At 40.9% G+C, this 14,805-nt stretch overlaps 1 protein-coding gene across 3 annotated transcripts in view; it reads right to left on the reverse strand.

Annotated features, from left to right (window-relative positions):
- The window catches only part of SRBD1 (S1 RNA binding domain 1), a 217,030-nt gene that overhangs the window by 152,047 nt on the left and 50,178 nt on the right, over positions 1-14,805 (reverse strand). For all 3 annotated transcript variants that reach the window (XM_074947140.1, XM_074947139.1, XM_074947141.1), the window contains 2 exons: positions 9,517-9,624; positions 962-1,119 (listed from right to left, as the gene is read on the reverse strand). In XM_074947140.1, coding sequence (XP_074803241.1) covers positions 962-1,119; positions 9,517-9,624 — 266 coding nt within the window. The remainder of the gene's footprint in view (positions 1-961; positions 1,120-9,516; positions 9,625-14,805) is intronic.

A 14,805-nucleotide genomic window follows, 5' to 3' on the forward strand; every position in this document is an offset into this window, starting at 1 on the left:
AATTTAATACTACAGTCATTGCTGAGTATGAAGCTTGGTTGAGGTGGTGGAGTCACAGAGTGGAAGAGGGTGGATTGTCCGGCTGCTCCTCTTGCTGAACTTTCTGAACTCGCAAAAACACATCTAGAGATTGTTGTTTTGCTTTCCTTTTTTTTTCTTGGTAAATTTCTTTATAGCAAGTCATTAGATGACCAACTCCCCTGATCACTTTGGAGCTGCGTTCCCTGTCAGGATAACCACCACTCAGGATTTGCAAGCCAGCCTTAACCCGCCTCTTCTCCTCCCCCCCACCCTTCTCCCCCTTTAGTCCGCACACTGTGTCCTTGCTCCTCCCCCCTCCCCCCTGAACGCCGCAAACCAGCTGATTGCCACGGACAGGACGCGGGGGGAGCAGGGGAAAGGCAGGGTCCACTGGCGGGCAGGAGGTGCTGGGGTGGGGGCACAGGGGAGCTGATAAGGGGGCTGCCAGCTGTGGACAAAGCAGGCAGCCAAACGACGTTATAGCGAAGCATTGCACAACTTTAAATGGAGCATGTTCTGTAATGGAGCAGAGATGTAAGATCGAAACAATGTTAAGCGAGAGGACGTTAAGTGGGGAGTTACTGTATTCAAATGCTGATTCCATTTTAAGCTGTAACACATTTCGGGTCCAATTCCTAACTGCCTTGTTTTAATTATTTACAACTGTGTGATGAGAGTGCAAAACTGTTCATTCCCACCTTGCACAGGTGAAAATGACTAGACAAGGGAATGGAGACTCAGGCCCGTAACATTTAATGCCATGCTACTAAAGGAATTTGCAGGGTAAATAACATGCAAACATGAAAGACTAAATCATAACAGAAATTAGATACCCTCCATAAGTATATTGTATAACAACTAGCTTTTACTATAATTCAGTGAATTTCAAAAGTTAAACAGTGTTTTAAAAGCTGATGGAAAATCTAGAATTTAAACTTACTGGTTGGTGAAATGATAGCCAGCTTGCAGCCATGTTTGTACCCAGGATCAACTCCCATCATAGTACGTCCTCTCACAGGGCTCATCAGAAGCAACTGTCGAAGATTTCTTCCAAACATCATTATAGATTCTTTCTCTGCATCAGATGTTAACTTTGATCTTAGAGGATAGAAAGCAAAAAGAGGGGTTTTTTCCCCTGTTAGTTTTCAGACACTAATTGGCTGTAGTCCTAAGAAAGTAGTCTCAGTAACTGGCTTGCAGTTATAGTTACCCATAAGTTGTGTAAAGTGCACAGACTCCTTTCTGCCTTATTTTCACACATCCACTATTAAATTTTTTAACAGACAGCAGTCTCTACTCAAAGCTGGGTTTCTACTTGCAGGGGAATGGTATTCCGATCCTCATCAGCCCGGCCTTGAGAAACACCTATGCTGAATTCAGCTTCTAATGTAAACCTACAGAGACTGGGATAATTTCCTAGTTACTGAGAAAATTACCACCCAGCAGAACTGGTTTAAGCAAGTAAGCTTGAAATGGACTAGATGGCCTGATAAGTCGTTTCTATATGTAATTGCTAAATTACTATAATTCACTAGATAGCCAGTCTGGTTTATGAGTTACAGTATTTCACAACTGTATTTGAAACTGGTGATTTGATAAACAATTTCAGATGCAAAATAATAATAGTGTAGTTGATGTGTTTTCACATTTGCTTGTGTGGTTGTAGGCAAAGCAGAAATTCATAGATACAAAACATTCTCTATTTTTCTTCCTCTTCCATGACCTTTGAAAAAAGAAATATACCACTGAAGACCAAGGAATGAGTTCTGTAACTTTAGCATCATTTATTACAAATATCCTTGTTTATCTGAGACAAATGTGTATTTTTGCTAGGTGTAAGTATGCAAAGTATGTGCCTTGCATGTCAACAGCAGCCAAGAAGAGAATGTCTGATAACAAAATGTCTTAATTGTTTACACTTATTACAGAATAAAAAAGTTTATTAAACATAAAGAATCTTTAGTATTCAGTGGTTTCCTCTCTCTTTGCACGTGAACACATCCATGCACCATCTTATAATGTGATCAGTTATTAGGATAATTAAGGAAGTCATGATGACTCATATAGTAACTAACACTGTAAGCCTGCATATAACTTTAAAAGTACCCACACTTTTTCCCCCAGGAATGTATGTCTTCTTGGTCAGTCAAAAAGGAACCCTTTTCTGCACATTAATGTACCACTGAAAACCACCTAAGATTACCATAAATGAAAAATTAGGGGAAATAATTCTTTGTTTATATATTTTCATAGAGAATTAATTGTATAGAAAAACTACATTCTCATTTACACATCAATTAATTTTGTGCATTTGACAGTAATTTTATGTATAGTCAGATCAATTGCTTCCCAAAGAGCCAGTCTGTTCCCAGTTTGTGAGCCTCTTTACACAGAGCAACGATGAGGAGAACAGACATTTTTAAAAAATAGGAAAATATGACTAAAACCACAACTACTGGCACCCGGACTCATGGACATATGTAGAATGTGAAACTACTTTTAACTCCAATTTTTGAAAAACAGACTAGATTGCAAGTTGGTGATGTCCCTTCAACACTCAGAAAGACATAACCACCCACATGTTTCCCTTCACACATCCTTTGCAAAGCATTTCTGTGGAAAGGCATCCTTCACGCAAAAGAAAGAAAATCCCTCTGGAATTGTCTCTGTATGAAGAACACAAAATTAGCACAGATATTATCTAAAGGGTGTGACAAAGCTCCGACCTTGTCTCAGTAGGTCTCACGCTTGCTTCCTGGCAGATTATGTTAGCCTCAGAGGCTCATTGTGACCCTCCACATAGCCCTTCTCTCTCTAGAGGCAAGGGTCACAGCCTACTGAGCCATTTTCATCATAGCCAGCAAGGGTGGTGAGGAGAAGCTACCCTCCCAAGCAGTGTCTCTGTTGTCTCCCAGTCTCAGTGATTAGCCGGGGAGGGGAGTGGGGAGCCCGGGCCCACCCTCTACTCCAGGCCAGGGATCCTGATAGTAGCAGCTCTTGGTAGGTGACTTTTTGGAAACAGGACGAGTACGATTCCTTGGACCACTTCCCCACAGCAGCCCCCACTTCCTCAATATCTTCATCACCCTTACCTCAGGGCCTCCTTCCTTGTGCCTGATAGGGTTTGTACTGCTCCATTTCTCCAGCAGCATGGCTTCTTCCTACAGATCCTGACACACACACCCCCACCTGACTAACTGGGAAGCTTTTAACTAGTTTCAGCCAGCCCCGATTGGCTTCAGGTGTCCCAATCAACCTAGCTGTCTTCCCTGCTTTCTGGAAGGATCTTAATTGGCCCCAGGTGTCTTAATTGACCAGGGTAAGCAACTGCTATTTGCTTACCCTGGTAACAGGGATTTGTTTAGCCTGGGGCTAATATATCTGTCTCCCACTACTTTCCTATAGCCATCTGGCCTTCCCCCATCAAAAGGGAGATTGTGAAAAGTACACAAAATTTACATACATTCCCTAGGCTGCCCTGGCATTTCAAAAGGTACATCAAAGACTGTGTTCTGGCCTCCATTGAGTAGAAGAAGGAATCACCCTCAGGCAGCAGAGTGGCTGCGCTATAGCAGCTGCCACTGAACCCAACAGCAGAAGCAATCGCTGCCTCTGCCATGGTGTGTGGGCGTGAAGACTGGAGAATCTGCACAAAGGAAGATCCTCTGGCCCTGGCTTTCCTCTATCCCCAAAAAGTGGGTTCTATATCACCCACAGGACATCCACTCCCCACATGCAGCTCAATCTACCCATTCTACTACAACACGGACCTGTGCAGGAATTGGATTTACCCCTAGCCACATGTTATTAGTTTTGTACATTTTATGGAAACATGTTTAAAGTTGGCTCAGATTTAAGACACTTTTATAGTAACAGGAAATGGTACTGAAAGTGCCAGGTGTGTGGAGACTATAACGTATGTCCTTTCTATTACTTAATATCCTGTATTTTTAATTTCAAATATAGAGCTTTCTTTTTCTCTTTACCTGCTTCTCATTGAACATGTGGATCAGTGATATGACCCACCACCCCGACTGCCAGCCCTCAATTTTAAAATTTTGGATAGTCATTTAATCCTTTATAAAACTGTCCCAGGTAGCCTGACATTTATTTTCCCTTTATGTTCTCAGGGCACCACTGACTGCATCAAAAATGATAAAATGCCTAGCTTTGTGTTGTTCTAATTTCTGGTCACTCTTATTAATAAGGTTTGTGGGTGTGGGGGGTTCCCTCAAACATAAGAACATTGATTATTTTGAAAATAAATATCCTCATTTGCCATTTTATGAAAAATAAAATAATTTAACAAATGATTTAACTTATCATTTCAAATTTACTAGGATGATTATAGTAACAACAAATATAAAGAATATGGTGATTCCTTTAATTTTCTTTTGCATTTGAAACTCAAAATTGCATTCAGTTATCAGATTGCCAAGAGAAGTATTTTAATAAGGGCAATTACCCTAATCTTGGCCTACGGACATCTGGAGTCACAGCGGGAAGATAAGGGTTCTGAAGTTTGGACTCCATTTCCAAACTCCAGCTTCCATATGCAAAGCACAAGCAATATTTCCTGTGGGAACTTCAGGTATAAAATGAGATGTATAGGAAAAAAGTGTCTATGAAGAACAGTGAGGGAAAGAGCTTCAGCACTTTTTGAGAGAGTATGGAAAATTAGGAAAGGAGTACACATTTAAAAAAAGATTTCCTCATCTCATCACTTGTGTTGAATCCCTATGAAATTATTCCAGGCAGGACTGCAACAAAATAAAATGTATTCTGAAGTGCCAAAAGCATTGCTGGACATTATTATACCAGGTCTGAGCAATCATGGTACCTGACAGGAAGGAAAGTAGAAGGCAGGAAATGAAACAATAAATAAGGTAACTGTCGTGCTGGCAAGTTCTCTCCTCCTCATCACTAGGAGTAAAAGTCTCAATACACTCTTCGAAACTTTCTGCTCCAACGCTTATTAATAAAAAAAAAAGTTGGAGATGTTAATACTAAAAGGAGGTTTTAAAGTACTTTAGCAGCCGTGTGCAAGACTCCAAAGAAAAACTTCTGATGAGAAGAGAGAGAGGATAAAAAAAAGGAGAGGAGTTAAGTGGTCACAAAAGTGAGAAACTGATTGCTCACTGTCTCAAGCCAAGAATACTATTGGCAGGTGCTGTACATTCTTCCCCACAGGAGTTCAGTTTCAGCACTAATCCCATATTATTCCAGTTCCAGGCCTTTCCTCGTTGGAAACGGCCAATTATGCCAAATTTTCCCAAACAGTAAGATATGGACAAACATCCACTCAGGAACAAACAAAGTATTTCACTTATGACCTAAACTCAGACTTAACCTGATCCAGAGTTTGTTTTATTTTAAAAAGCAAAACAAAAAACTGCACTAACCCACTGTTGCAACAAACTTCACATTATAAATGGTTGATGAAGATTTCTTTGGAAGTGCTGGTTTGGTGAAAAAAGTGTATTCCTGTATGTACTCCACACTACTTTAAGACTATTAAATCTATTCCACAGCATTGCAAAAGTATCCATGATTTCATGTGACTGAGCAGAGCTAAACGAAGCTAACTGTTGTTGCAAGCCATTGTAATGCATACGTAATCCCTATTTAACAAACAGCTACTTCTGAGTAGTTAATATAGTACATAACATTCGTTAGACCACACAAAAGTCACATGCGAGGGGGGGGGGGGGAAGCTATGTACTTGGTTTAAAAAATGAGTGGAAAGAGCCAGGTTATTAAAGAATATTGCTCCCAGTATAAACTATAACCCAATTTCTTAACAGTATCCCTTAAATAATTGGATGTTGTCCTTTTCCATTGTTAGGGTCTTTGTTAAAAAAACAACCACATTGTAGTTAAGGCCAGGGTTTTTCTACTGAAGCACAGAGGCAGGTGGCTCATTATCCCACCCAGATATAAGGAACATGAGAGTGAGCCTAAGGTGTGGGTTGAACAATCTAAGAACACTGGAGCCAAGCCTGGGAAAAGGCTTGATTTAAGAACCGTCATCGTACTGTTAGCTCAGAGTCATTGAGTTTAAGGCCAGAAGGAACCACCAGATCATCTAGTCTGACCTTCTGTATATCACAGGCCACCAACTTATTAATAAAGTTCCAGGAAACTCCAGGAAAGGGACAAATTTTGACTCTGAAGACTGAACTTTGTTTTAGAGCAGGTTGTGAATGGCAACTGCTCTCGCACATTTGAAGGAAGCTGGCACATGACATCCCCACAAGACGATGTTCACAGTTTTGACCAACAATGGTCAAATAAACCTCTCTACTTTATTTTAATAGCTAAGAGGATTCAGGTCACAGTGTGTCACTTCCTCAGCACCTTTGTAAGGTGCCAGTGACGTAACACCTAAGGGAGGTAGCAGACCAGTTACTGCATTTACCCCATCAATTCAGAAATCTACCATACAAACTGCCAGTCAAATGAATTGGAGCAATCTTGTCTGCAAAGTAACTGACAGTGGCCAATAAAACAACTCAGATACATAGAAGCAGGCACACTGCAAAGCAGATATTTTCCAGAGGGACACTGGCTCCCTAATTATATGAGGCCTAAATTTTCAAAATGTGACTATTGGTTTTGGATACCCAATTTGACAAGCTTCAAGGGGCCTGATCTAAAAATCAAAACATTTTTGACTGTTTCAGGTTGTGCACCTAAAAAATTAAAGACACACACAAAAATAAGTAGACGGTGTATGACAAAAGAGTTTGAAAGTTTATGTGGATGCATCCGATGAAGTGAGCTGTAGCTCACGAAAACTTATGCTCAAATAAATTGGTTAGTCTCTAAGGTGCCACAAGTACTCCTTTTCTTTTTGCGAATACAGACTAACACGGCTGTTACTCTGAAACCTGTCTGGAATGTGTGTGTTATGGCTGTTTTTGCAACTCATAGTGGATCTTCACATCAATATTATTCTTAACCTAATGTATAGGGCCCTACCAAATTCACGGTCCATTTTGGTCAATTTCATGGTCATAGTATTTTTAAAATAGTAAATGTCATGATTTCAGCTATTTGAATCTGAAATTTCATGGTGTTGTAATTGTAGGGGGTCCTAACCTGAAAAAGAGGTTGTTTATTTTTGGTTGGGGTTTTTTGGGGGGCCGGGGAAGGGGGGAAGGCAGGGAAACAAGGTTATTGTTTTGGGGGGGGAACGTATTCATACATTTGGGATGAAGTTTGACTCGTTCTGAAACCTATCTGGAATGTGTGTGTTATGGCTGTTTTTGCAACTCAAAGTGGATTTTCACATCAATATTATTCTTATGGGACGGGGTTGGTGGGGGGGGAGGGTGAGGGCTCCATCTGGGGGTGCGGGCTCTGGGGTGGGGCTGGGGATGTGGGGTTTGACTTTGGAGTTGCAAAAAAACAGCCATAACACACACATTCCAGATAGGTTTCAGAGTAACAGCCGTGTTAGTCTGTATTCACAGTAGTGGCATCCGCAGGAAATGCTTTGTCACATTTGAGGAAGTTGGGAATTGTAAATGAGGTGCATATAATGGGTGCAGGCGGGGGTGAGGGCTCTGGCTGGAGGTGCGAGCTCTGAGGTGGGGCCGGGGATGAGAGGTTTGGGGTGTAGGAGGGGGCTCCGGGCAGGAGGATGTGGCTGAGGGGTTCAGGGTGTAGGAGGGGGCTCTGGGGTGGGCCCAGAAATGAGGGATTCAGGGCACGGGACGGGGTTGGTGGGGGGGAGGGTGAGGGCTCCATCTGGGGGTGCGGGCTCTGGGGTGGGGCTGGGGATGTGGGGTTTGGAGTACAGGAGGGGGTTCCAGGCTGGGGCAGGGGACTGGGGTATGGGAGGGGGTGCGGGCTCTGGAGGGAGTTTGTGTGCAGGAGGGGACTCAGGGCTGGGGCATGTGTCCTGATTACAGTTATAGGTGGCCAGCCACAAATGCTGCAGTGACACAACCCCATATAGTGTACACGGGGAAAGGCAAGGCAAACCATGGATTTCTCCATCTGCACAAGGGGCTGTACCAATGGGTAAAATCCAAGGCCAGAGAAGGCCCCAGTCACACATTAGATTTTGTAGCAAGGAATGATGCAAATTAAGCCCAACATGGCAGCCTAACTATGAAGTGATCTTCAGGGACTTAAGTCAGTCACACTGGAGCCTACTTATGTAGTTAACTCCCACCCACCAATGGCAAAATAGACTCAAATACTACTAAATTTTGACTTTTAAATTTCCTGTTTATTTAAACAGAATGATATAGCTTGCATGTGACACTTCATCTCATGACACAGCTATTACAGTGTCATTGAAAATAAGACTATTTTACAGAGCCATCACAAAATCCATAGTACAGTATCTAACCAACATTATGACTACTATATTTATCATGTAGTGGAGATGACAAATATAAGGGCGACTTCCAACAAGAGCAATTATTTTGTCAGTTTCTTTCAGACAGGTACGCGAAATGGAGTCAGAACAATGTCAGTGACAGCATTATTGCAATGGCAATTGTGTAATGGAAACAACAGATGTCTAGGACAATTTCAGAGACAAAGGATTATTGTTAAGATTATGATAATGATCCGATTATAGTATTGTAATGTAAACTCTAAACTGTACTTGTTAGGTAAAAATATTATGAAAAGTATAGCCAACATATGAAATAGGGTTCTTTTTTCCCCTTCCGAAGTTGAGTTATTGACCATTTTAAATACTTTTTCTCCAATTAAAATTAATAGGAATAAAATGTCTATAAAATGTCAATTTAAAAAAAATTAAGATTACAGATTATTAAAAACGTCTGATAGCGCATGTCACAATAAAGTGTGTCTTAGTAATATACACAATATAATGTAAGTCAAAAATTTTCTCTTTCTGCTTAGACCACTTGTTTACCTAGACCACAGGTGGCCAGCCTGAGAAGGAGCCAGAATTTACAAATGTACATTGCCAAAGAGCCACAGTAATACATCAGCAGCCCCGCATGAGCTCCCCTACCCCACTCCCAGCGCCTCCCACCCACCAGCAGCCATGCCAATCAGCACCGTCCCCTCCCTCCCCAATCAGCTGTATCATGGTGTACAGGAGGCTCTTGGGGAGGGGGGGAGGAGTGAGGGCACAGGAGAGGGGGCAGGGAGGGGTGGAGTGGGGGTAGGGCCTGTGGCAGAGCCAGGGGTTGAGCAGTGAGCACCCCCTGGCACATTGGAAAGTTGGTGCCTGTAGCTCCAGCCCTGGAGTCGGTGCCTATATAAGGAGCCGCATATTAACTTCTGAAGAGCCACATGTGCTCCGGAGCCACAGGTTGGCCACCCCTGAGCTAGATTAACCTGAATGCGGTTGCAAACTGAATTTTGAGAATTGAGATTGATAATTCATCTCTTTTGGATTATTTCAGGCTAAACTGAACATTATTAATTTTTACTTGGCTGAATGATACACACTAAATCCTACATGGTACCAGGTTTTGTGAAAACAAACAGTGCAGTGTTTACCTGAATTCTCTACAGAGGAGAGGATAAATAAGACGTTTATATGAATCTTCCACCGAATTATGCAATATCTTCATTAACTCTGGTTTTGCATAGCGTTTTGGTCTCCACCTGTACAAAAAAACAAAAAGGGTAGCATTAAACACTTCCACCACACAAAATCATAAATGTATAGCTGGAATGGGCTTCAAGAGGTCATTTAGTCCAGCCTCCCTGCACTAAGGCAGAACAAGGATACCTAGACCATCCCTGACAGGAGTTTGTCTAATCTGTTCTTTTCAGAGTAGCAGACGTGTTAGTCTGTATCCGCAAAAAGAAAAGGAGTACTTGTGGCACCTTAGAGCTAACAAATTTATATACACAGAGAACATGAAACAATGGGTGTTACCATACACACTGTAACAAGAGTGATCTGGTAAGGTGAGCTATTACCAGCAGGAGAGAAAAAAAAAACTTTTGTAGTGATAATCAAGGTGGGCCATTTCCAGCTGTTGACAAGAATGCGTGAGGAACAGTATGGGGGAGAAAATAAACATGGGGAAATAGTTTTACTTTGTGTAATGACACATCCACTCCCAGTCTTTAGTGAAGCCTAAGTTAACGGTGTCCAGTTTGCAAATTAATTCCATTCAGCAGTCTCTCCTTGGAGTCTGTTTTTGAAGTTTTTTTTGTTGAAGAATTGCCACTTTTAGGTCTGTAATCGAGTGACCAGAGAGATTGAAGTGTTCTCCGACTGGTTTATGAATGTTATAATTCTTGAAGTCTGATTTGTGTCCATTTATTCTTTTACGTAGAGACTGTCCGGTTTGGCCAATGTACATGGCAGAGGGGCATTGCTGGCACATGATGGTATATATCACATTGGTAAATGCGCAGGTGAACAAGCCTCTGATAGTGTGGCTGATGTGATTATGCCCTATGATGGTGTCCCCTGAATAGATATGTGGACACAGTTGGCAACGGGCTTTGTTGCAAGGATAGGTTCCTGGGTTAGTGTTTTTGTTGTGTGGTGTGTGGTTGCTGATGAGTATTTGCTTCAGGTTGGGGGGCTGTCTGTAAGCAAGCACTCGCCCGTCTCCCAAGGTCTGTGAGAGTGATGGGTTGTCCTTCAGGATAGGTTGTAGATCCTTGATGATGCGCTGGAGAGGTTTTAGTTGGGGGCTGAAGGTGATGCCTAGTGGCGTTCTGTTATTTGTTAGTCTCTAAGGCACCACAAGTACTCCTTTTTATTTTAATCTGTTCTTGAAAACCTTCAATAGCGGGGATTCACAAACCTCTCTGTTCCAGTGACTAGCTATCCTTATAGTTAGAAAGTTGTTCCTAAAATTCCTTGCTGCAAACTAAGCTGATTATTTCTTTCCCTAGCCTCAGTATGGAAGATCCCCTCAAGATAAGAAAGAAGAAGCTTCCATAGTTAGAGAGAGAGAAAATAAAGACCAAAACCATTTTCTAATATGGATTGCTTCAGCATAATGTTCTGTAAATGCCAGTATTACTGCACCAATGCTGCTGTAAAGTTATATCTTCAGTCGTGAATGGAAGAAGGCACTGTAACTTGGCACATGCTTTTACTGTCAGAAAAGGTGAGGAGACTATGGACTTTTAGCGAACTGGTATTTCAGACTGTCTTCATTTTAAAGAAAATACTACAAAAATAAATTAAAACTTCCCTCCCACTTGGGCTGAAAAGAAAAAAGAGCCAGTCAAACTTCATCCCAAATGTATGAATAAATCAGTTTTACATTTCCATTATATGCACCTCATTTACAATTCCCAACTTCCTCAAATGCGACACAGCATTTCCTGCGGATGCCACTACTGCGTTATGGATGTGAATAGAGGGCAGCTAGTTAAGGAAGGCAACGGAAGTCAAATAAAAGTTGAAGTGCTGAACTACAGACAGCGAACGGAGAACAAATACAAAATTGAGTTAAAACATTTTCTTAACATCTCTATAAGTGAAAACAGTCTATTTGTTTTGGAACAGCAAAAAAGCAAACATACCCAGTACATGCATTTTCTTTTTGTTCTGTTAATGATATGCTTAAATTATACACCAAATTCCAGAGACTAGCAAAATCTCATTCAAAAATAATCTCCCAGAATTTTGTAAGCCATGCTTATCTTGTACCTTTTCTACTGTGGTGCAACTGTGTGGATAGACAAGGCCCTGCTACGATTTGCTACAAGACATCAACCCAAGCCACAGAAGTCAGATCTGAATTTCAAGCTTCCCCAAAATTCAGGTGTGATCAGATCCAAGGTTTTGTTTCTCACCAAGCTATTTTCTGAGCAACATTATTAGCAAGAACCCATGCAATTATCTACCAGATACAAGAAAATTAAAGTTGTCCACTGAGCAGGTAGGAGGGACTTGGCAGGGCTCTATCTGGAATCATTTGGGTACATTTCAGAAAGCTGTTCTTAACAAAATGAGAGAGTTGTGGCCATTTGAAAATCTGTCCAGGTGTGAGCGCAGCTGAAAATTATGCTAATTTTTTAAAAATAGAGTATTAATCTTGTCTGTACTGCACTGAAATAAGACTCCCAAACTTCTCTGAAATAGCCCAGACAACTTTTCAGTTGTTTAAGGAATTATCTCCTGAAACAGATTCTCTTCTTATATATTTATATTTGAAAAGTAGTATGTGATCATCTAATTAAACACCATACCTTGATAAATACATACATGGGGAGTTAAAGATTACATAAGGACCTTGTTTTACCATTTCATTATTTTTGAGTGCTTAGCCACATGACCTTAACATTGTATTAACAATTTTTGGCAACAATTTTGTTATACTTTGTTGCAGAGAGGATTTTTTGGTATACACATAAAATAGGTGCAGGATTTCCTTTGCTCTCATTGCTACCCAATTCTATTACCATAAATTTGTACAGGTGGTAAAACTGACTATACTGATGGAGATAGTAACGCATTTGGACAGCAGACATCAGGTTCCCTCTCTCTCTTGTTAAGGCTGATTAGTAGATCTCTTATCCACAAATAGCTCATCACAGCAGATATTTTTGACTGCATGCTACCTACGAATGACTAATAAAATGATTTTGTGATATTCAGTGAGAAGTCCTATAAATTCTACAGAACCACATTCTACAATTCATCATGAAACTAAAAACATCCAGAAGACGTATTCAATAAACAGCCTGTGAATAAATAGCATGTTTTTTAACCCACACACATATTCCGTTACTTGTGGGGGCAGAGAGGGAAACAAAGCTTAACACTGGAATGGAGCTAAAGCACCTCTAGATAGCTCTTGAAAGATAATTTGAACCTAATTAATCTCTACTCCGCGAAGTGTTTTTTTCTGGAATATTTAATGAAGAACGAATTAATTTCTAAAATACTTTAAGTGTGGCAATGGTCAGGAAAGTTGTTATGAAAACAGCATCTTCTTACTCAACAGGTCTTCTCTCTGAGTGCATCTGCTTACCCTAGGGAATAAGGTAAAAATATCTGCACTCCTGTTGGGCCTGCATAACAAACAACAGCTGTGGGAGAGTGAACTGGGTTCTATTTGGGCACCCTCATCATCAACAGAATTGTTAAAGTTCAACTGAGGAATCTTCATTACCAGTGACAATGACTGATCCAAAAAGAACGCAGCTGGTTTTCTAGACCCCAAGTCAAAAAGGCAGCAGTATAATCTGTTTTCCTGAGAATTTAGCTAATTATACATGGAAGGTGGAAGTCACCCACAAGAACAGCTATTTAATGCATGATAACTCTGGCCTTATGTGGGATTTGAGAATTTCATCCTGAGAGGAGGTGAAAAAAATAAAATCCACCGTCCCCTCAAGCCAAGTGATTCTGTTTTTACAGAGTAACTTCAGTGCAAATCCATCCTCCCCCTCAGTGATCAGTGTGGTCCTGCTGCATAAGAGGGGGTTAGATACAGAGTCGGGAGTACTGCAGGGGGCAATTCTGGACAGGCTAAACCAGCCATTTTCTAGAATTTGGCCCAACCACAATGGCAGTTCTAGCAGTGGGTGCTCATCCCAGTGAGTTTCAATATAATCTTCAGTTTCCAGTCTCCAGCCCTTCTGATTTACATCATATTAGTGGTTACAGAGTCTTCAAAGAGGCCTATCACCCTCTAATTCCCCTTTTCCTCTCAATGGCATGTTATCTCTGAAGACTGCCTCAGGAGAACAAATTAAAGGTTAGTGTATTAACTACTAATTTAACAGTAGGAAATAGCATTGTTTTGTGGAGAGGGCACTTTCCGCTCTCTGGATATTTGGCTTCTAGGTTTGGTTTTGCCACGAATGTTCAGATGTTCTCTCCATAAGTAATTGGAAGGCACTCAGACACTACAGTGATGAGAAGCAAGTGAATAGGTAAGTAATAGGGATATAGGGCACTGACATCTCTCTTCAAATCCTAGGAGGCACAAGAATAAGAAAAAAAAGCTTTGGGATTTGCAGTGACCCACCTCAGAATAACACTACAGTAGAACCCCTATTAAAATGATTGGGGACTGAGGAGTTTGTAAAATCAACATCTCAACATTACAGTAGATATGTTGCATTAATTGCAGTTTGGTGCACTGCTTTGTTCTCTTCTTGTCCTTCAAACCACAGCAAAGCAATATCCAGTGCCCTGAAGGCATCAGAATGAAATAAGATGTCAACTTGTTTTTCTTACTTTCACTTTCGTTATGTGATTTTTTTTTCCATTTGTTTTCTGTAAGGAAAAATGGTTCATATAACTGGTCACTCGTAAGACTGATGTTCATAAAATTAAGGTTCTACTGTATATTATATGACAGTCTCCTTTGTATATGTTAACAAGGTGACAAAAAGTTGAAGAAGCATCTAAAATCTGTCCCCAAAGATATACAGTATTTAAAGCACTGATTTAAAGTACTGGGTAAGAAATGAGATGTATCCTTATGTGAACTGCTGATGAATTTCAGTGTACAAGTGTGACTGTATATGAAAGAAATGATAATGGGGAAAAAAGCTTTTGTAATAGTATCATCAAAGAGGACTGCCTCCAATTTACACAAATCAATTATATGGGATGAAGCAAGGTGGCACAGAAAATACTGACTGGGCTGCAAATCACAGAAGCAGACCTGGTGCACTGTATACATTAGAATCCCTACCTCAGAGCAGTCCAAAAAGACTTACGCCTGGGTCTAATGCAGTAAGCTATATGGTATTACATTTGTACATGAGACGAATGAGGAGCTAAGATCAACCTGTTTAGAATTTGTGGTACCAGGGAGTGTATTTATTCTCATCCTCCTGTTCAAACCAGCT

The sequence above is a fragment of the Natator depressus genome, chromosome 3 (assembly GCF_965152275.1).
Source record: "Natator depressus isolate rNatDep1 chromosome 3, rNatDep2.hap1, whole genome shotgun sequence".
Lineage (NCBI taxonomy): Eukaryota > Metazoa > Chordata > Testudines > Cheloniidae > Natator > Natator depressus.